Source organism: Schistocerca gregaria, chromosome 8 (genome assembly GCF_023897955.1).
Source record: "Schistocerca gregaria isolate iqSchGreg1 chromosome 8, iqSchGreg1.2, whole genome shotgun sequence".
In the NCBI taxonomy this organism is placed as follows: Eukaryota; Metazoa; Arthropoda; class Insecta; order Orthoptera; family Acrididae; genus Schistocerca; species Schistocerca gregaria.
This window is the reverse complement of record NC_064927.1, coordinates 504,913,129-504,936,743: the sequence shown is the minus strand read 5'-3', so window position 1 is coordinate 504,936,743 and position 23,615 is coordinate 504,913,129. Positions and strand designations below refer to the sequence as shown.

General features: G+C 42.0%; 1 protein-coding gene across 2 annotated transcripts in view; it reads left to right on the top strand.

Moving 5' to 3' along the window:
• The first annotated feature begins 2,024 nt into the window (after nucleotides 1-2,024).
• Nucleotides 2,025-23,615, top strand: part of LOC126285002 (RING finger and transmembrane domain-containing protein 2) — a 93,328-nt gene continuing 71,737 nt past the window's right edge. The window contains exon 1 of one of the 2 annotated variants that reach the window (XM_049984299.1): nucleotides 2,025-2,433. In XM_049984299.1, the coding sequence (XP_049840256.1) occupies nucleotides 2,307-2,433 (127 nt within the window). In that variant the 5' untranslated portion in view covers nucleotides 2,025-2,306. The remainder of the gene's footprint in view (nucleotides 2,434-23,615) is intronic. The other variant, XM_049984300.1, reaches the window with a different exon arrangement.

The following is a 23,615-nucleotide window of genomic DNA, read 5'->3' as shown; positions in this document are numbered from 1 at the left end:
CGTCCCCTCCTCTTTGCTTCGCTCAGTGTTTGACGCACTGCACGGTCTCGTCCACCTGAGCATTCGCGCAACTACGTGCATCATCGCCGAGTGTTTCGTATGGCCTTCGCTTCACAAAGACTGTCGCAACTGGTGTCGCACTTGTATTTCGTGCCAGCGGTCCAAAGTCGGACACCACTGCACGCCCCGCTCAGGCATCTTCTGCTCTCCTTCTGGCAGACTCCACCACATCCACATCGACATTGTCGGCCCCCTTCCCCATGTGGATGGTTACCAATACTTTTACTTTTATCGACAGAACAACAAGATGGGTAGAGGCAACCACTCTAGCCGATATTTCAGCCGAAACAGTCGCCAACGTTGTCCTCTCCACATGGGTCGCACGTTTCGGCTGCCCCGAAACCATTACTATAGACCAAAGCCGTCAATTCGAGGCTGTCCTCTACACAAAAATGTACCTCGTGTCTCCATCTATTCCCCCCACCCCCTCTGTCACCTCACGAACCGACCGCCGCATACTCCCACTGGTGTGGCACCGAGATTACATTTTTCCATGCAAAAGGGCTCGAACCCCTGCCCCGCCCCGCCCAGTTCCCCCTCCGGACGATGATGGCGCGACACGTGCACCCCCCCCCCCCCCCCCACAACAGCCAGAGCCTTGTCCTCCGCACTACGAGGGTGGTGGGGGGCGGGGGGCTCTGTGGCAACACTGACGTGCCATAACATCTCTGGCGTGGAAAAACTCTTTGGGGCCAAGGCGGCCATCATGTTCTGTATAAGTGATACTTTCGATGTGTAATGACATATATCTGAAGTGTGACAATAACATTGTTTTAACAAGTGGATCAACGGGGTGTTATTTATAACGATAAGGACCCAAAATCCCCACAAACTATTGGGGGGTGGGGGCAAGGTACTGACTCCTTAAGGCAGCGCCACTGTACGTGCCCGTTGTGTGTATGCACTTCGAGCGTAAAAAAAGTTGAAAAGCATTTTCGCAATTCCTGCGAAAAGAACAGTTGAGGACAGCCATCCCAGTTGAGATCACGTTACTTGAACTGATTTCAAGTGGCGGACAGTGACAGTGTGAATACACCTTGACGTGACAGACAGTGGAATCGGCCCATAGATGTTACAGTTACACGGCGCAGTTAATAGCTTATGTAACGTGGAACAAATAAATTACATTTATATACGACACAACCATACCTGTAAGCTTTCTTCTGTAGTCACAATTCTTTTCCAGAACGTTATTGTTATTTGTTAAATAACAATAAAGTCTCTCATCGTTTAGCCAGAGCGAATCACTCAGTTCATGAAAGAAAACAGCCAATACCCACAAATCAAAATCTAATCGTGTGGGTGGAGAGGGAAAACCATACCTCGTTAGCACGAAATGAAGTACAACAAAATATCTGTAAGCGGACACAATGGGCACAATACCTCTACAAAACCGCCACTTGTTTGCGCTGTGTGTGCTAATATCGTAACAAACTGCTATAGCCCTTATAAAATTGTAATAGAAATGCCTGGAGAAATGAAATCGAAATCCTTAGAAGAAAAGACGTAGTTCTCGCGAAACCTTGATGGATCTATTTAGAGACTCTGTGTTCTAAAAAGAAAGATTAGGGTGCATACCAAGGCATAGAGACAGTCGTTTATCTCGCGCTCAGTAAGAAAATGTTATAGGACAGACTGGTTATAATTTTGGTAGGCTGTACCTTCCCCCATGCACTGCATAGGGGCTCGTGTAGATTAAAAGTTATATGTTTTCTTGAAGCAGTTCTTGTGTGACATGCTGACTGACTTTCCCCATGAGCCCCATCATTATGTTATAGTGCGTTGACGCCCATTTTACTGCAAAGGATGAAAAATTCTCTACACATACTAGATGAAGAAAGAAACGAGAAAATTCACTTGTTGCCCAAAGTATTTTACTTCCCTTCAATAACTCTCATTACACAAGGTCTCGTAAAAAAAAGAAAAACTGGCGTGATGGTGGTTACGATTTTCAGTGTTTTCTTATTCATTTCTTTGCAACAAGGATGCCTTTAGTAAAAAATCATGGAAAATATGATTACCAGCTACTCTTCAAATCATCGCAAATTGGTCAAGAATTCTGTATCAATCTCTGACGCACATAGTAAATAAAAGAGGCAGAGATAATATGCGATTGCAGGATTTGACACAGATGGAACTCGGTAATGATGTTTTTGTGTGTTGTGTGATGTGGACTGAAAGAGTGTTGTCTTCCACTAATACCGATCAATCAAACACAATGAAACGACTTTCCTAACACCTTAACAATGGCGCAATCCGGTGACGGCAGAGGACCACCAAATATTAGCAGCAGATTTGGAGTGCCGTTTGCAATGTTTGGACACAGGCAGGCACATCACGGTTTATTAATGACACATTCCGTAACGCCACTGGGTAAGAATAAAAATAAATATTCGAGAAGAATACAGTTCCTTTCAGCAATATAAATGTGATTTAACTGATGTTATCGAGGATACTTTCCTAAGCCGTGGTTTGTTCAGTTCAGTTACGTATTATGGTTTGTTTATTTCGAAGGGTTTCGTGCACACTAAGGGTACCTTTTCAGATTGGCAAAAGTGATGCGTCGTCGATTTAGTTGTCTGCATTTTTATGTATTAAAAACTATGTCAAGTGTTCAAAGCCAGTTCTCAGAAGAGACATAGGACTTTTTCACAGTGAAGTGTTCCAGGCAACGACTCATCGCGTAGTAATCATTATACTGGATACAATACTTTTTTATTTGACACTGTAATCCAATAGAAACCTAAAAACATTTTTTGTAGGTTGCATTAATAACAGTAACCCTGGCCTGTAGTGACTAGTGTGATTATTATTTCTTTCTTTCCTTCTTGTACATTAATTGTAAAAATGACAGCAGCAGCAGTATAAGCAAAGGGCTTCATTATATTCAATTTAAAATAATTACCTACAACTTATTATTTAGTTATAATGTTTGTTGTATAAACCCTTAGAATTTCCTCACGGTTGTGAAATATGTCAGAACTGTTTTTTATTTTCTTCTACATTGAATCTCATTCACAATGTCGTATTATGAATGTAGTAGTCCTGTGTCTATTAATACGGACCATAGAACAACACATTTTCTCCTGTAGCCCAAATGTAACCTCCAAGAACGTTCTGCATGTTAACAAGTGTGATTTTTGCTCTCATTAAACTCAGTTTAGTTTATTACAATATACACAAGCGAAAATTCCCAAAAAATCCATGTCACAAATGAACAATCTTGCCCTGTTTGAATTGCTACAGAAGTTTGTTAGTATTGTTAATTCACTAAGAAACGATAAAATGTTTTTGCAGCTTGATAATTTGCTCCTCTCAATGCCAGCATAATGTTGCTCTAAAGAGTAATCATTTTACTGCCTAGTTCTTTAATTTCTTTTGCAACTGAATTTGACTCACTCACCTTGTAACGTGAAGTGTCCCCTTCCACCGTAATGATGGCAGGTCAAGAGGAATATTCGATAAAGGTCGTTGGCTTTGACGAGTAAAGTAATGCTAATGACTGCTGTGACATCACATTTTTGTGTTTATATTCACAGTTTTGTTGTTAGTTGACAAAGCCGATGAATGTGAAAAATGCCTGTTTGTGGTGACAGATTGATCTGTAGCTTACCCTGTTTGCAAAAATCACCACCGATATCATTCTATAGTCAATGTGTTGTTAGCACCATTTGTTGCTCATTTTCTACATCACTGATCTAAGCCGACAACCTGTACCAGATATTCGCTGTTTATCCATGATGGCAGCAATATGTCCTGGTCTGGACTCCATGAGATAGTGAAGCATTAGGAAGCCATCTGGCTCCACGCCTGTTCACCCTTTGCCCAGAACTCATACAGATGACACAGAGCAGGCTCTAAGGAACCTGTGTATCTCTCTGTGGCACCACAGATGGGTATTAGCTGTCCATTCCCACAGTTTGGGAACAGTGAGACAGATATACTTCGCAGAAGTAAGACACCTGCTGAGTGCTATGGCTGTATCTGCTGTTACAACCCACAATAGTTGATAGTGACTCCTGCCTTCAATGTTACGGCAAACGGCAGTTGTGAAGTGGTTTGCTCCACTGTAGACAAATAGACTTTTGTTGTAGAATTTATGCAATCCTAAAAGCTGTGGAATGGGTGTGGTGTGATCAGTGCGGTAATTTACTTTTTTTCTGATTTGATAAGTACCCTTCCAAACATTACACGGATGAAATATTGCAGACCGTACAAGACACCCTTCAAATACTAGAACACAAGAGGAAAGCATGCATTATTGTACTGGTACAGTAGTGATGGGTACAACCAAATGAAAACAACAGTCAGTTGGTTGTTGGAAAACAGTCAACTCATTCGGTTGTAGTTTTAAGTAATGATTGAATTCGGCCTACTCATAAGAAAACTTATCTGCTCAAATTTGTAGCCATTGCTGAACTTTCAGGCCCACCAATACATCAGTTTAATTACTTGCATTTGGAGCCAACTAATACACAGCAATATATTAACCATTTCTGAATGATGAAATGAAGAATCAGTCTATTCAGCACATACTTAAATGAATATGTATGTGTAATGTTTACTTTAACTATGGTGTACAGCCTGAGATGCCTTCACATCCAAGCTGTACCTCTGGGGGTTTGTGTGCCCTGGTTGTACTCCTGTTGTAGTTCAACTAACAAAAGCGCTGCAGACTTCAATCGGAAGAATGAATGGAGAGCTCCGCCAACTAATATACTAAAGAATGATTTTAGTTGAAATAATAGGTACATGGTTCAACTAACAGAAAAACTGCAGACTGGTTCTCCTGAAAAGAAAGAAAGAATAATTCAGTCAACATGTACAACTGCAATGGACTGGATCAAATATATTCATATGGTTTGTCTGATACACTGGTTTCTCTCAAAATGATGAATGAATAGCTATGTGGAAGAAAAATGAATATTGAGAAAATTTATTTAGCAACTGTTTTCATTGCATCTCACTGTGATGATTTCCAGTAATTACAAACAATTTCAATTTAGCCCTTGCCATTTGTTTGTGTGGGAAGTGAATATCCTACGCATAAAATTCCATTACCAACTATATAAATAGGCCTACATGTCTTATTCATCTACACAAAACTTTTTACATTTAATAGCCTTTGAAAAGTAGCAGATATATTTCATGAGCATGAAGAAATACTATTCATAATCGTATATTGGTACTTTAGTCTCATTGTTAAACCATTACCGTAAACAGTCTTGACACCATGTTCGTACCCCTCTGATCGCAAGGGGCAACGTGATACATCTCACATCATGTGCGCTGCCACCCAGGGCAGCAGGAACATTCGAGAGGAGTTGCAGGCTACAGCCACCTCTTACCAACAGGCATTCGCTCCCTCTTGTGTTCAGCTGCTCTCCTGACCATCCAGCAGGCTGGCTGTGCTCCTTTCTGTGCAACAGGCACAAAAATTGCTGTAGGAGGTGGGTGAGTGGGGTTAATACAACCTCTGATAATAAAGTTCGATGAATGAAGTCAGAATGGTCGATCGGACAACACTGGCAACTCACAAAGCTGCACCTGTGTACCGGCCAGAGTTGACAACCTGTCCCCACCGCAGTTCAGTTGAGCATCATGTGTGTTCTGTGTTAGACCTGTTGGACGAAGTGCTTGTTTAGTGCATTGATTTTGAACTGAGAACAGGACAATGAACAAGTAAAGGATCAATTTAAAGTTTTGTTGTAAGCTTGGCAAGACACCAAAATAAATGCATTCAATGCTGGTACGTGTTTATGGGGATCAAGATCTGTCCGTGAAGTGTGTGTACGAGTGGTACACCCCTTTTCTAGGAGGCCGGGAAAGTGTTTCTGACAATCCCCGTGGCAGATGACCGATGACTGCCTTCAGTGACAAAAAAATTGAGAAAGTGAGGACATTAATCACGAATGACCGTCGGTTAACTGTGCAAATGATAGCGGATGAAGTGCAGATGAACTGTGAATCCATGTGACAAATCCTTACCCGGGAGTTAAGCAAGAGGAAAATGTGTTGTAGTCTTGTGCTACATCACTTGACTGACGATCAGAAGCAGGCACTTATAGAGGCTTCACAGGATTTCGTCAAAATGGTGGATGCGACACCCAATTTCTTGAACTGTATTGTCACTGAGGATGAAACCTGGTGTCTCCAGTACGACCCTGAAACGAAAAGGCAACCCATGGAATGGTGTTCTCCAACATCTCCTTGTCAGATAAAGGTCAGAGACAGAAAATCACGCATCAAAATGATGACCATTACCTTTTCCAATAGTCAAGGAATTTCTACCTGAGGGAATGACTTTGAATGCTGCATGGTACATTGAAATTTTAACCCATTTCATGCAATATCTATGCAGGTTACGACCTCAGTATGAACAAGGTTCCTGGTTTTTGTTCACGACAACGCTCACCCACACACAGCCATTATTGTCAAACAGTTCCTGGCAAAAAACGGTTTAACTTGAACAACCAACATACTCGACAGATCTCAATTCTCCAGACTTCTTCCTATTCCCTCAACTGAAACTTGCTTTGAAAGGAAAGGGATTTGATGATATTCCTGACATCCAATGAAACGTGATGCGGCTTTTGAATACCATCCCAAAGGAAGACTTTGTGCAAAGTTTCCAGGACATGTATCACAGAGCTCAGCAGTTCATAGTTATGGGAAGGACTATTTCAAAGGGCAGTAAGGTAACTGAAATTCATAGTTCATCTACATTAATGTTACAGGACTATTCACCGAACTTTCTTTTCAGAGTTTGTCTAAGTAGTAACCTTCTTTTTTCAGCACATCAGTTGGTATTCACAGATTGTACAGAATCCAGTAATGGTCTGCCAAGAGTTCCTTAGTGTGAAATGTGTAAAATGATATTTTCCGCAAAAAATCTTAACATTTTAAGAAATATACTTTATATTCACCTCTCCTTGAAATAAGGTATGTTATTTGTGTCTCAAAATATTGGCAACCCTAATCATGGTTCAGGTATAATCATGAAGTCTGATCATTCAAACCCAGAGATTAGGTAAAAACATTCATATAACAGATGTAACGGTGAGAGACTTGTCTATCAGTTGTCTTATATTAAGTGAAAAACTTTCATATAGCTGATGTGGCTGTGGTGACTAGTTTCATTCGTTTGTTTTGTTCAACTGAAAAAAACTGACTGAGTGAAAAACCAGTTGATTGTCTTGTCAATAGGTATCAGGCCATATAGGAAACAGTGGAAATGAGACGTGTCAACAAGGGCTTCTTGCACCGCAACAACTCACCACATCCATTTAGGTGCTATTGGCTATTGTGAGTGGGGATAATAGTGACTGGAGGAACAAAGTGACAAACTACAGCAGATTAACTAAATCTTTCTGTTATGGCAGATTGTGTTTTGTACATTGATGACAGGGAATACCCTTTTTAGGTTTAAAATTGTGACTTTAAATATTCTCATTTCAACCTTGTCTGAGTTACAGACTGAACTGCAGGTGGTTTGATGCCAACTGAATATGAGCATTATCATGTGTCACAGCGTATAATGTAACTCTTTTCACCATGTGTAAACATACTCCACACACGAATGTCTCCACAAGTTGCCTCAGTAGTGGTTCTCTTGGAAAGCAGATGTTTCTATTCCCAAGCTAATCTCTGTGACGTGTGGTGGATCGATGTACATGTGTGGTGTGCTGTTCTGTCTTCCACTCGCTATAGTGCTGATGGGTTGTACAAGGTCTGTGACAGGGTCGGGAGTAACATTTGATATGAGTTGTCAGCTTTGGCCAGTGACATAACGTTAAATGTTGCTGTCATATCACCTTTTGGTGCATGTATTAACAGTTTTGTTGTCTGTTGAAGTCAGTGAATATGAAAAGATAAAAAACTGGTTGTGGTGACAGGTAGATATGTAGCTTGGCCCAAGGTACAGGTTAGGTTGGGAGGTGATAGTTGGGTTGTGAATTGGCGAAGGCAACAGTTATTTAAAAACAGTTGTTTGTGGGGAGAGACTGATCTGTTGCATAACCTCTTTGAAAAAATTGCTAATGTCACATTATAGTTACCATATTGTTTACAGCATTTGTTGCATGCTTCCTATGTCACTGGTCAAAGCTGATGCTCGTATTTGACGTTGCTCTAAATCCAGTTTGGTGACATCCAATTCTCTCCTCCTCCTCTTCTTCTTCTTCTTTGGTCATTTTTGCTCGTTGCATCTGCTCGGGGCAGATGTCGCAAGACACCCATTTCAGTTTGGCGTTGTTACATTAACTCTGTTGCTGTTGTTGTTGTGGGTTCCCCCTCCCCCAGAGGGGAGCTAACCCTCTGACCGAACACGCTGAGTTACCGTGCCACAGTTTTTATGTGGCTTCAGCTATTCAGATTGTGACTTAATATAAATAATTGTTACATAAGGACTTGAACTCTAGACCACATTAAAGTTTTCACTCATTTTTGTGCATTTAATACTGTATGTTAAGTGTTTGGCTTCGGGATATTACACAATGATACTAGTGGATGAAAACAGCAAAATGAACTAACTTAATGAGCCTTCATCATCAGAATCAGCAATTGCAAGTAGAGGAAAAAATTACTGCATTCTAGCACTTTAAAAAAAGTGCTGCAAAATACTGTTTTTCTCATTACTCCCTCTTAAGTATGCACATACAAAATTTGAACATTATGTTATGTATGTTAACCTTATTTTTAAGTTTTGGTATTATTCAGCAATTTTAGAGGAAACTTTTTTGACCATTCCTTTTATTTGTGCCTCTGATCAATTTGCTCGTGTCCTTGTATAGGTTGTTTCTACTTTGGGAACAAACAGTGTTATTGACATGTCCAGACTACAGGGACAACAAGATCCACTGTGGATTAATAGAAACTGGAATACCACTGGTCTGCTTTGACCAATGATGCCATCACCATGCCGAAAACCCCTACTTTGAGCATATCCGAAACATAGAATGTAACACTGACAAATATACAAATACCATGCGAACCAATATCTGACAGGACTCAACAAAAGTTAGCAGAACAACTGCAGGGTAAAAGAGAGTTTTGGTCAGGGGCAAATCAAAAATTCATTAATAAAAACAACACTGCTGTTCAAGATGCAACACTGAAAAGAACAAGACACTTGAAACTGCAAAAAAATAAAACTTGACAAAACCATACAAAATATGCCATGAGATCATGGTATCCTAATCTCCAGTTAACCCTAGACCAGGATGTGAAGAACAACTACAATAGCTTTTATCCAATCTCCAGTTCACCTATATAGCTCAACTCTACACCAGGATATCAGTAAAGCCCCCCTACAACTACAGAAGCCTGTGTCCCATTCTCAAGTTCACCTATATAGCTCAACAGTAGAACAGGTTACCAATAACCATGCCTCATCCCAATTCCAACTCCAAAAGCCAGCATCCCAATTTCCAGCTCAGCCTTAGGGTAAAAGTACACTTACGGTGTCAGTGGCTGCTGTGTAATGTGTTTCAGTTGGTAACAGTATGTGTGGTGAATTATGGGAAGTGAACATGATGAATGGGGAGTCGGATAGCACAAGACAGTGGAACCCATGAGAAAATAAAAAACATCATAAGTGGATCAATGCTTTTTAATTAAATTGTGGGAGAAGGTAGATGAATCAATGTTTTTAATGAAATCGTGGGAGAAGATAGAGGAATCAATGTTTTTAATCAAATCGTGGGAGAAGATAGAGAGATCAACGTTTATTAATAATAGAGTCACAGGTGCAATATGTTAATAAAGATTCAGCCACCACCCTTCTCTCATAATTTAATTAAAAACATTGATCTGCTTACTCAGTGATTACTCAGGCACCTAAGAGTACAGTTTAAATTTCACACCTTATATTCTGCTTTATGCATAACATATTCCATTGTGCCACCATGTAATTTTGTACACTCCACATCACGTTGACTGTAGTGCACTAAATGACACAGAAACATACCTCAGAAACACATTGCCACTACAAGATTAAACCGCTAGAGCACGCCACCTCTTCATACATCGCACCCTCTACAGAATTCCACTTCACTCAAAAACACACACATTGGCTTAGTGACGTCACACATCACGGCACAACGCAAATACATCATGGGTCAAAACAGACGGGTGGTATACCCGATCACTAGTACATTGACCAGCATAGACTGTTGGTTTGACTGAGCGAGTTGGCGCAGTGGACTCGCATTCGGGAGGACGATGGTTCAATCCCGCGTCCGGCTGTCCTGATTTAGGTTTTCCGTGATTTCCCTAAATCACTCCAGGCAAATGCCGGAATGGTTCCTTTGAAAGGGCACGGCCGACTTCCTTCCCCGTCCTTCCCTGACCTGATGAGATCGATGACCTCGCTGTTTGGTCTCTTCCCCCAAACAACCCAACCCAACTGTTGGTTTGAAATATTTCTGATGTTCCATTGAGTGTTATAGAGAATGTAGCCCCAGTCTTGAGTAACTGGCATGTTCTATTTTCTTCTGTTTTTTGCAGCAAGATAATATAAATTCTGGTAACATTAGCTATAAATGACCGTATGTGTCCTGTTAATTGTGAACAAAGATCATCATTTCTGTGATAGTTGTAACCAAAGCATCTTTATAATGAACATGTTGAGGTTTGGTTTTGAGGAGGCTAGATCACTGCTGTACATGGTCTGTGATTTTATCTCTAAATAAAATAGAAAGAAACTTCCACATGGGAAAAGTATATTAAAAACAAAGATTCCAAGACTTACCAAGCGGGAAAGCGCCGGTAGATAGGCACAATGAATAAAACGTGTGTGTGTTTGTGTGTTTTATTCATTGTGCCTATCTGCCGGCACTTTCCCACTTGGTAAGTCGTGGAATCTTTGTTTTTAATATATTAGTGTGTAATCTGTATTTCATGAATAGTGACAACTGTATACAGGATACATTATTGTTAATTGTTGAATTGCTTTAGGAATGTTGAAATAACCATTTCTGCTTGTGTTCAGTGTATGAGGAGGGGGGGGGGGGGGGGGGGTCCAACCGAATGGAAATCTTTCTCTTTTTCAAATAATCTGTCAGAATTTGAAATAAGGACATACCACATTTTTGATGTTCTTATTGTCTCAAAAAATTTCACTCTCATCACAGGACAATCTTATGCCATAGTGTTTGCCTTAAATTTGAAACTTTTTGAAACAGTTCTTTTTGGCCTTCCTGGTCATGATTTATACCTGTGTAGCCACTATGGAATTGAATAAACCAAAACGAAACTATACTTCAATCCAGTGTTAATTCACCATAAACTTCATTTAAATTACATTGAATTTCTTTCCTGCTTTAGCAGTTTTCAAGTTAAGACTTAATTTACGACTTTTCACATTACCAGAGAGCCCTGCAGGTTCCATGTCGAGCTAGCATTAATTAAAAGGTTTATACTGAATGTTAAACAACTCACTCATTTATTCCCCAAAGTATAAACTACACCTTAAGTAAATTTTAGTTTTGTTCCATCACCCAGTATTTGATGTTGCCAACCTATGCAGTATTAATGAAATGACAAATGTAAATATAATTAAACTCTCTTTACATACACCTCCATGAACAGGAAATTCTGTGTATGATACCGAGTATCGTACTCGGTAGGAATAATGTAAAGGTAACAGGCATGAAATTTTCACAGTTCACTGCTTATATTAGTACCATCAAATTAGAGTAGTACCTAAGACACTGAAGTAAATTTAGGAGAAGTAATGTTTGAATCCCCATCTTGTTAACCTAATTTAAGCTGACAAAGTAGCTGCTGTTTTGGCAGACATCTCTGTATTCAGCTACAAGTTGTCAACTAGGGAATCAACAGTGTAACAGAAATTGACACATTGGTGTTCCACTGTAAAGAAATTATGTTGAAATTTCTTGTCATTACACCCATTAAAAATATATGCTGCAGAACAAATCTTATAGTGATGTGTCACTTCTCAAACTGTGTGTTAGCGAAAGAAAAGTGACTGTTAAAAACTAAATAACTTAACATGACCAAACTGCTGTTAACTACTTGTGGTTACATAGATTAAGTTTAACACAGCAAAATTAATAGGAAAGAAAGTACTTGGGAAAAATGATGAAACATTGAAAACAGTTATTGTTTATTGTCTACTATCTGAGTAAATAAAATAAATAAATAAAATGAAAATATTGAGTGTCATGTAATATTTTGTGTAATATAATATCTTGTATTGACACCTTTCATTAACCTGACACGTTCCACATCATTACGAAGTGTCGTATTCATGATCTATGAAACAAGTACTAATCTAATCTGTATAACAGTATTGATATTTATCCATTACAAAGTGTCGTATTCATGATCTATGAAACAAGTACTAATCTAATCTGTATAACAGTATTGATATTTATCAAAGAATAACAGTTCATGACATTTTCCTAAATAGATGTTTCATTACAGTGGATATTACCAACTGTGATTCACCAAACAGACCAAAATGTTATGTTGGTAGATGATACCAGTACACTGGTACATGGCTCAAACAGATGTGTAGCAGACACAGCCAAGACAGTAGCGACACATGATCACAACTGCTTCACAGTAAACAGCTTAACTCTTAATCATGCTGTGACTCTTGTTATTCAAGTCCAAAACAAATCAAAATTACTTAGGGCCTACAGGTATCAGAAATACAGATCAGTGGGCACATGCTAACTGAAACTCTACACCTGAATTTTTGTGATTGAGATGGATAGCAAACAGAGGTCATGCCAGCGTGTGGTTAAGTTAACCAAGCAACTTTGTTGTGTCGTAGGAAGTTCAGACATAGAAATTTCTCTCACTGTGTTGACAAGCGGGTGGGATTGGTAGCATATTTGCATTCAGTACAGTCTTATGGCATAATCTTTGGTGGAATGCAGCTAAAGTGAAAAACACATTTATTTTACAGAAGCGTGCCATAAGAATATTGAGCAAAGTTCATGGTTGAACATCTTACAGAGGCATTTTGTTGGACATTCACGTACCAATACATTTACTTCCTATTGGTATTTGTGTTTAATGACAAGAATGAAATTAGGATGAACTGTGAAATTCAACTAACATAGTGAAGTATAAATCATTTCTGGATTGACGACACACTCCTATCTGGCTCTCAGATAAGATTTTCACATTCTCATGCAAAAACCTTAAGTTGCCAGGAGACATTGCACAGAAAAAGATTATTTTATTATCTATGTTTTGTCAATACCTTTGGAGTCAAAGATGTAAATTTCATTTAACACCAATGTTGACATCACTTTTCTTGTATACAGACACCTAATTATGTTCTGTATAAACATTGCTTAGTTTGAAATATTGTGTAAAAACCACAACCAAGTAGTGCAACAGGGTATAAATGCCTCAAAAAAATGTTTTGCACAACTTTTACGGCTATGATTGCTTGTGGGCAAAGGTTTGAGGGAAGCAGGAAATGAAAGAAAAACCCTTCTGAGGCCCCATCAGGTGCATTTTAACATGTGCTTGTGTTCTTCTTGGCCTGCTGTCTACAATGTGGTTGAGATTATGCTACTCTAGCCTGATCTGTCTGTGACTGGCACCTTCCTGAAGTCCACTTGTTTACAAGGAGAGGGGAGGGGTGGGGGGGTCTTCCTACAGTGGTGCACTGCAAGTTTTGACTGGTCACAAGCGTCTCAGTCAGATTCGTGGTAGCAGATACAATAGGTCATTCCATTTGGTGAGATTCCTGTCTCCTGAAGAAGGTTTTCACAAAATGGGCATAATGTGCTCATACTTTATTGTCTCTAAAGAACAACCCATTACTGAAATACTGACTGTATGGCAAGGTAATAGGTTGAAGGACCCTCTCCCAATACTACACAGCCCTCAAATTCTCCTCCATTGTGTTATAGGTGTTTAACCTCTGCATGTGATTCTAATCCAAAATAGGACTGAGCTTCCTCCCAGCTGAACCTGTTCTAATGCATGTTTGTGTTGTGCATTAGTATCTGGCTGCCTTCACATGCTTCTACGACGGGTATGAATCGTCTGTCAAATCCTGCACTCATCAGTGTAGTGAACCTGACATTACAGATGCAGATCCATTCCAGGTGTTTCTGTGTACACCACTGTACTTAGGTTTGTACTGTTCCATGATGTGTGCCTAGTGGGACAAATGATCGTATGGAGAGGGTTACATGCTTTATGGGCCAACAGGGCCTTTCCAGGTGTCTCCTTAAAGGCAGCACACAGTTCTACTGGATTTTCCTCAGAATGCTTACAAACCATAATTTTGTAGGTAGTGTTTGGTAGCAGTGATGTTGTGGACCATGAGTGACTACTTCAGTGTTTTGTGTCTCGCGGTAATGGTTGAATTTTTGAACAATATTACTGTGGTGTATACCAATTTGCCAAGCAACTTCTCATGCTTCTAACCCTTGTGTTTCTTAAGTGACATTAAGTGCACAGTCTAAACCTGAAATGATCCTTTGAGGAATATTGACAGACTGAACACTCAACACAGGCTGCATTGTTCTATTCACAACTGGAGCCTCTGAAATGCACTGAGAATGCAAGTTTACTTTTACTTCAATTACACATCAGTTTTCTGCACTCAAAAGAGTATTGACCCCTCATGGGGCTCGCCACTCTTTGGCAGGTTCGTGCTTGGCTACCACAGGGCCGCAACCTTTGCAACATCTTTTCCCTTCCATGCTGCATGTCTATCCTTTTGCTATTGTTTTTTCCCTCCCTTGGGTAACATGTCTGTGGTGTTATTGAGAATGTTCCCCATTGTCTGTCGCCGACATAAGAACAGTCTCATAACTGTTTTTCGTTCCCTTTTCCTTTCTTTGTTTCCCTTCTCCACTCGTTCCCCTTCTCCACTTGTTCCCCTTCTCCACTCGTTCCCCTGCTTCACTGTTTGAGGTTCCTCTTTTTAGTCTTTCTCCCTGTGTGCTCCTGAAGGCCGGCCCACACACGTCTGATGTGTAACAGATGACTGGGTAACCTGTAATTCCCAGCCCTGGGTAGACAGGTAGGGTTCGCACATACCCCCTGGTACAGGCCAGGCCCACAGGGGGGTGACTGCCTGAACTGCAAGTTCCCAAATTGCCGATGGGTCCCTCTGTCAGGTGTTCGGGAGGTGTGACCCAAGGTGTGAACAATCACCTAAAGTGGGTGCCTCCCCTCGTGGAGGCTTGTTTACACTAGGCTGCTTGACAATCTAATCGAGCCCGAAATCCAATCTTGCCTCTCTGATGAGGGTCTCATTGCCGTCCATCAGATGATGAAAAAGATAGATTCCACCTTAGTGCCCACCCGCACTCTTTTTCTTACCTTTGATAGAGTGGTGGTTCTGTCTAAGATCAAAGCAGGCTATGAAATTAACTCAGTCCGACTGTACTCTGAACCTGATGCACCACTGCCAGTGTCATTATTTCAATCACAATATAACATCTTGCCGACACTCAGTCAAATGTGTAACCTGTATTAGGGATGTGTACTAGGGTGATTGTCTGCCTCCTTCTCCCCACTGTATCAACTACAATGGCAGTCGCACCACCTCCTTTTGGGATTGTCCCGTTTATCTTGATGAGCAGACTGTCCAAGAGACCTGGGTAAAGGAAAAAGTGCCTTACCCAGTCACTCGCAAGTTATTGGCTAGTCGCAAATTCTGCATTCTCCCGTCTGGCACCTATAATTTTGTTATTGTTACCCTTACTCCATGAAGGGATGGCCACGCAGACATGCTACCTCAGATTCAGCTCTGAGTTTGTGAAATCGCCCAGTGTCAAGGTAACATCGCCATCCCCCCATCCAATTGTGCAACAAGCCATCAAACTCTCACCTCAAGGAGCGCAGCCACCAGCTACACACCTGGCAGACAGAAGGAGTACTCCTGTAAAAACTTCCTACATCCCTCCAGCCAAACAACACCCGAGTCTTCCTCTGCTAACCAGAAAGGCTTGAGGAAGTCCACCAAAGGCAAACGGTATTCTCCTTCGCCGGCTCGAAGACCCTCTTCGATGGTGTTGCCACGTGATACCTTAGCCCGGCTGGCCTCTATGTTGCCGGTGCACCCCACCAACCGTTTTTCTGCATTGGACCAACAGCACAAGCAAGCTAATGCTTCTGTGTACCCCTTGGAGCAGAATCCTGCTTCTGTGCCCTGCAGCAGCGACTATTCGCAGGCTGTCACTTGGCAGTCGCCGAGGTGACACCCGTTCATCTCTTCGTCATCATGACTCTCCTCCAATGGAACGTTTGCAGCCTTTGGTCCCACAAAGAGGATATATGGCTGCTTTTAACATCACAGCATCCCCTTGTACTCTGCCTTCAGGAAATGAAATTGTGTCCTCACAACCGCTTTCAGCTTTCACATTTCTTCCCGGTTTGTTTTGACTTTTCCCCTGAGGTCGACGTTCCAGCTCATGGGTGCGTCATGCTGCTGGTATGGGATGATGTTCATAGTCAACCCATCTCCCTGACTACCCATTTTCAAGCCATTGCAGTTCCTCCTTTCCTTCCCCACCAGACGTTTTCCCTCTGTACCATTTCTGTCCCTCCCTCATTCCATGTCTTCAGGGCAGACTTCCTTCAGCTTATTGGGCAGCTACCTCTCCCATTTCTGCTACTCGGCGACTTAAATGTGCATCATCCCCTTAGGGACTCTCCTAGAACCTGTCAGAGAGGTGCCCTCTTGGTTGATCTTCTTAATCAACTCAACCTCTTCTGCCTTAACACTGGAGCACCCACATTTCTTTCTGACTCCTCGCACACCTATCCCCATTTGGACCTATCCTTCTGCACTGTCCAGCTTGCCCAACGTCTTGAGTGGTCTGTTCTTTCTGACACTTATTCGAGCGACCATTCCCCATGTGCTATCCATTTGCTGGCTCCTATGCTGCCTGTGTGTACACCCAAATGGCATCTTACTAAGGCTGACTGGCAACCTTTACTCCTCCCTGGAACAGAATTTCCCTAGTTGTGACGAGCAGGTGGAAAATCTGACAAACGGGTCCTTCCTGCTTCAGAACGTACCACTCCTCACACTTCCTCTTTACGATGTCATGTCCCAGTTGCTTGGTGGACTGAAGCATGCCACGATGCAATTCACGCACGGAGACGTGCTGTCTGCATTTTTAACTGTCGCCCTACGATGGCAAACTGCATTTGTTATAAGCAGATGCGCTCAGAGTGTTGTCATGTTCTTCGGAACAGCAAAAAAACTAACTGGATTTCATTCACTATTTCTTTTAACAGTTACACCCCTTCCTTTGTCATGTGAGTCAACTTCAAACGGCTCTCTGGGACCAAAATCCATTTGCCAATTTCCAGCCTGACAGTAGCGGACGATGTTATCGTGGATGCTATTGGTATCTCCAACACCGTCGGCTGCCATTTCGCAGAAATTTCGAGCTCTTCCCACTATCACCCTGCCTTCCTCCATTGGAAATGAGCGGCAGAGGCTCAGGTGTGATACCCTTATCTTCTTAGAATCGTGAGTGCTACAATGCCGCCGTTACTATGAGGGAGCTAGATCATGCTCTCAGTTCACCCCTATCCTCGGCCACAGGGACAGACACTGTCCACTTTCAGATGTTGCAGCACCTACCTCTTGCGGGCAAGCACTTTCTGCTTAACACATACAACTGCATCTGGGCAGAGGGCACATTTCCCAGACATTGGCATGAAGCCACCGTCATACCCATACCTAAGCCCAATAAGGACAGAAACCTTTCTTCTAGCTACTTCCTCTTCTCTCTCATCAGCTGTGTTTGCAAGGTGATGGAACGTATGATTCATGCCCAGCTGGTATGGTGGCTTGAGTCTCACAGTTTGTTAATGACTGCACAGTTTGGATTTCAAGTGCGGAATTCTGCAGTTGACCAACTTGTTACTTTGTCTACCCGTGTTATGAATGGTTTTCTGTGGAAATATCAGCCTGTGACCGTGTTTTTAGATTTGAAGAAGGCCTACAGCACCTGTTGGAGGACTGGTATCCTCTGTATTTTCTACACGTGGCACTTCTGTGACCGCCTGCCCTTTTTCCTTCAGGAATTTTCAAAACACCTAGTTTTCAAGGTGCATGTAGGTCTGCCTTGTCGGACACCTTTATCCAGGATAACGGTATGCCTCAGGGTTTCGTCCTGAGTGTCGTCCTCTTTGCTATCGCCTTTAACCCTGTAATGTCCTGTCTCCCGTCGGGCATCCCTGGCTCCCTTTTTGTTGACGATTTTGCTGTCTATTGCAGTTCTCCACGAACCTGTCTCACTGAGTGGTGTCTTCAGGATGTCTTGATCATGTTTATTCCTTGAGTATTGACAATGCCTTTTGTTTTTCCACTGACAAAACCGTCTGTATGAATTTCTGGCTGTGTAAATGGTTGTCCCACCATCTTTACATGTTGGGACTGGTGCCCTTCCGTTCATTGAAACTACGAAATTCCTGGGGCTCATGCTCGATAGGGAACTCTCTTGGTCCTCCAATGTGTCTCACCTGGCAGCAGTCCACTGTATGCAGTTCCTCAATGCCCTACATGTCCTCAATGGTACTTCCTGGGGTGCCCATCAAACAACCCTCCTCCATTTGTACTGGTCCCTTGTCCATTCGAAACTAGACTATCAGTGCTTTGTTTATGTGTCTGCACATCCATCCCTCTTACACCGTCTCAACACTGTCCACCATTGTGGTATCCGTTTGGCCACTGGTGCCTTTTACACTATCCCAGTTGAGAGTCTGTATGCTGAAGTTGCTGAACTACCACTGTCCTACTGCCGTGACTTTCTCCTCAGCGTGTATGCATGCCGTATGTCTGCCATGCGTGGCTACCCATCGTATACCTCCTTCTTTGATGATTCCTTTGATCACCATTATGGAGCGCGTCCCTCCTCTCTGTTACTTCCTAGAGCCTGCTTTCAGCAGTTGCTTCAGCAGCTTAACTTCATACTACCTGCAACTTTCACAGTGGGTGTGAACCCTTCACCACCTTGGCTTCGTGAAGTGGCCCATGTTAACCTTGGCCTTCATTCGCTTCCTAAGGACACTATTCCAGCTTCACTCTGTAGCCTTCAGTTTCATGACCTTCGCATGGAATTTCGTGATAGTACCTTTGTGTACAATGATGGCTCTCAGACTGACTGTGGTGTTGGGTGTGCCCTGGTCATTGGTGCCCACATCTTTATATATTGGCTTCTGGCACACTGCTCAGCATTTACAGCCAAGCTATTCGCCCTGTATCATGCCGCAGAGTACATCTGGCGACACAGACTTTTCAATTGTATCCTCTGCTCACACTCTCTCGGTGCCCTTCAAAGTCTGTGTGTGCTGTATACCACCCATCCCTTAGTGCAACGGGTCCAGGAAAACTTTCACTTGTTCACTCTTGGTGGAGCCACTGTGAAGTTTATTTGGGTTCCTGGTCATGTCGGTCTGCCAGGAAATGAAGCTGCTGACACTACTGCCAAGGTTGCAGTCCTCGTACCTCAGCCCACTAGTTCCTATATTCCCTCCAATGATCTCCGCATTGCCATCTGTCAGAAGGTGGTGTCCCTTTGGCATCGCCATTGGTCCTCCTTCATGGGAATAAGCTCAGGATTATTAAGCCTCCCCTAATGGCTTGGATGACGTCCTCTTGGCCCTCCCGCTGGGAGGAGGTCATATTATGTAGGTTGCATATTGGGCACTGCTGTTTTAGCCATCATCATTTGATAAGTGGCCACATTGTGTCCGAGTTTTAATTGTCTGCCACTTCATGACAGAATGCCCATTTTTTAACCGTTTATGTTCTCACTTGGGTTTGTTGTCTGAGTTATCAGCCATTTTAAAAAATTGTGTGGGGGCTGTCGACTGTGTTTTAGTTTTTACACATCAGAGCAATAAGGTGAAGGCCATTTAATTTTTAGTTTTGGACCTCCATTTCTGTATGGTGTCTTTAGTAGCCCTTTCTTCACGTCCCTTTTTTTAACTGTCTTCTCTTCTGTCAGTTGGGATTGCCGTTTACTTGTTTTTTAACTCCTCTCTGTTTTTGTTTTCTGTAGTTTTGGTGTGGGTGCATATGACCCCAGTTGTTTTTTGCATCCTAAAACAAAATAAAACAAAAGAGTGTTGGAAAAACAGATTTCTAATTTTTTTAAAAAGCTCTAAAAAGTAAAAAAATAGGAACTATTCAAGTCAGGAGAAAAACTTTTTGGAGCAAATTTTGTAGATAGTGAGTCCCTTAATAACGAATGTTAGTAGATTAACGTAAATTGCAATTGGTTTTTTAGTATATTTTACGGAATGAGTCTGCCATGGTGGCTGCTTCTGCTGATCTATGTATTATTTTACTCATTCCATATGCCTGAATGCTCTCTTTCATGATGAATTTATGGAACACAGTCTGTAAATGATAGGAATCTTCAGTCCTTAAAATTACCAAATCATATTGTTATTTTTTAAGAGCAGCGGGAACGAAATGCTTTTGATTTTGTTTTGTACAGGATCGCTGATTTCATGTTTTGTCTCATGGTGAAAGCGGAAGACCCGTTGCATCAGAATACAGAACCCCACCCTGAGCCTTAGAAATGAAGCAATACCTACATGTAAATTTTGTATCTTACATTGTGGTTGTGTAAGTTGCAACCAATCCAAAACAGATTTGTATTATTAGCAACAAACATTATTAAGGATAGTGTATTTAGAAGGAAGTGTATGAATTTAAAGATGGCATCTGCATAGTGAGCTGTTATGTATCCTACTTTACAAAGCATTCCTATTATTTGTTTGTGTTGGATAATTATATTATTTGCTTTAGCTGCTTAGTGTTGAGGGCAGTTCCATTGAACAATGGAAGATGAATGTATATAAAATAAGCTAACACCATGTCTCCAGGGTACTTGAGAGAATAAAACATGTGAAACTGTATTGCTTGATAATTATTCATTTAGCTTGACTCCATTTTATCATGCTATCTGCTTTGACCCCAAGGAATTTTGCACATATTATTTCATTTAGTTCACAACCAATAATTCCTATTTCCAATACCTACAGGGTATTTTTATTTGTTTGAAATTATTCAGTACTTGCCTTTGTGGAATTTGTTCTAATTAGTAATACAGGGAAACACATGGCTGTAAAAGAGAGAATTTTTATTGGGTCACAGTGTGATATCAGTAAGAATACAGTGAATGCATTTTACATGTATTAAACACATTAACAACTAAAGGCACAGGAGCCTGTATTTGCACTTATGAAATCACTATCCACATCAGGTGTCACTGGGTTAGTGCTGTGCACACACAGCGGACCTGGTGATAGTGGTCAGTGACTAGGCTGCCCCTGGTAGCCAGCTCGAGTTGTTCTGGGCATTCTGTTTGAATGTCAGCTTGCACTAATCTTGCCATAGTGATCCAGTTTAACATCTGCTGGGAGCCGTAATATATAGCAGCTGGCAGTTTTACTACATTTCTCCTTTTTGGCAGGGGTGAACACCAGGCATTGCTGTCCACAATGCTGTGACTGAAATTCATTCTGTGGTGATGTTGGGGATAGCAGCTAAAGTCACGAGGAGTTCCCAACCTGCCCAGACTAGTGCATATGAATGAAAGTGAACGGGACGAGGGCACCTCTGCTGCCCCTGTGCCCTGTGGTGGCTGGTGGACAGGACCAATTATGGGGGCGGAAGTGTTAGCCAGAGCAGTGATGGCGACAGACCAGAGAGGAGAGACTCTTGATGACAGAGACCTGATTTGTCCTTACTGACAGCGGCACCAGGTAATCGCAGTGTGTGGCATTGGTACCTGACACAGGAAGCAAACCTGTTATCGGTACTGATGAAGCTCCAGCTACGGGGGTAATCGGACACAACCAGGATAGCACGACCCCCAGCTTGGCCAGGACCAACAAAGAACGAGGCATCAAGTTCACGACCTGCAGAGGGTCCTTGCACCCATCCTGAGGTAGAGCTGGTTCTGGTGGTGTGCCACAAGTCGATCTTCAGTGAAAACTATGAAGAAGCTGCACCTATGCTGGCTGTCGGCCATCCAAACATTCTGGTCCAGACTTGGGTGCCAGGTGTGAATGTCAACAAAACTGGTGCTGCTGGGGAACATCTGCGCAGCACAAAGAGGTTGGGCAGCATCCGCAGCTGATGACCGTACAGCAGCTCGTTGGTACTCTCGATCTCAGTTGGTGTCTTCTCCGAGACCTAAAAAAGTGTGAGAGCCTCCTGAACTGGGATTTCTGCTACATAATTGCACATCTCTGTCTTAAACATTTGGACTAGGCATTATGTCTCATTGTTTATCTGTGGATGAAAGGCAGATGTCATGACACAGCAAATGCCATTCTGTATGCGAAAGTCCGTGAAAGATTGTGCCACGAACTTAGGACCGTTGTTGAAAACCAGGGTGCAAGGCAAGCCTTCTATAGAGAATATCTCTGACAGGACCTAGAAGTCACATCTTCTGTCACAGGTGGACAACAAATGAAATAAGGCAAACAAGAAAAACTATGAATTGCCAATAACCAAAAAGCATCTAAAAAGGATGAGCAAAATCAATGTGGACTATTTCCCAAGGCCACGTAGGGGCTCCCATGGCATAAAACGGTGCACAGCACCACCTGCTGATGAAAAAATTTCTAGCAGGCCCTGGCAAGGTGTAACACCTCCCGATTGGTGCCTGACCAAAACACACGGTGGTGCGTCAACAGTTTTGTACGGCAGTTTACCCCGTGACCCTCGTGTATTAAGTAGAGGGTCTCCTTGCCGCAGAACTGCTTCAGCCGTGACACTGGGAGAAAACCATAAGAGAGAAAAACCTTACAGGAGAAAAGCATCACCCGAGAGGGAGAGGCAGTGGTGCTACACAAAAAATTCTGAAGTGAGCCCATTCTGAAGTGAGCCCAATGCGTGGCCCAGCGAGTGGTGGGCCACCTGTTGTGGGGCGACGGGTGGAATTATTGTTATAAATGTTTTGTATTTATTTAATGCTGTTGTTTGCCGTTCTCAACACTGGCTCTCTAACTACAATATTGGCAACCATAAAGTGATTAGCTGCTGCAAATGGCTCTGAGCACTATGAAGATGAAATTGCAAATGAAGTGAAGAATCAGGACCACAGTGTGACTAGAATTCCTAGTGCCCACTTCATCTGAGAATTACATTTATAGCTACAGCTTATAGCTCTGAGGAAGTAGGAGATTGTCTGGGATTCATAATCAAAAACGATTCTCTCTAAAATGTTTACTATATTCTGAAAGTCACAGACCAAAAAAAGAATCCACACAATCCAACTACCAGAGCAGTTCAGAGTCTAATGCACTGATGCAACTATAACTGTTCAAATTAAATGTTTAAGTGAATGCTCACCATAATTTGATGAAGATGTTCATCAAACGCCACGCTAAATAATGGTAGAATGTCTGTCCCGCGGCGGCACATGAAAATACGACATACGCAAACTGAAGATAGATCATTAAAGTTGTCCCAGAATTAACACTTCACTCGAAAACGATTTCATGGTTATGCATATCCCGAGTAGCTTATTACGGCATCCGAGGCTGTTTATAGCTGCTGCAAATGGCTC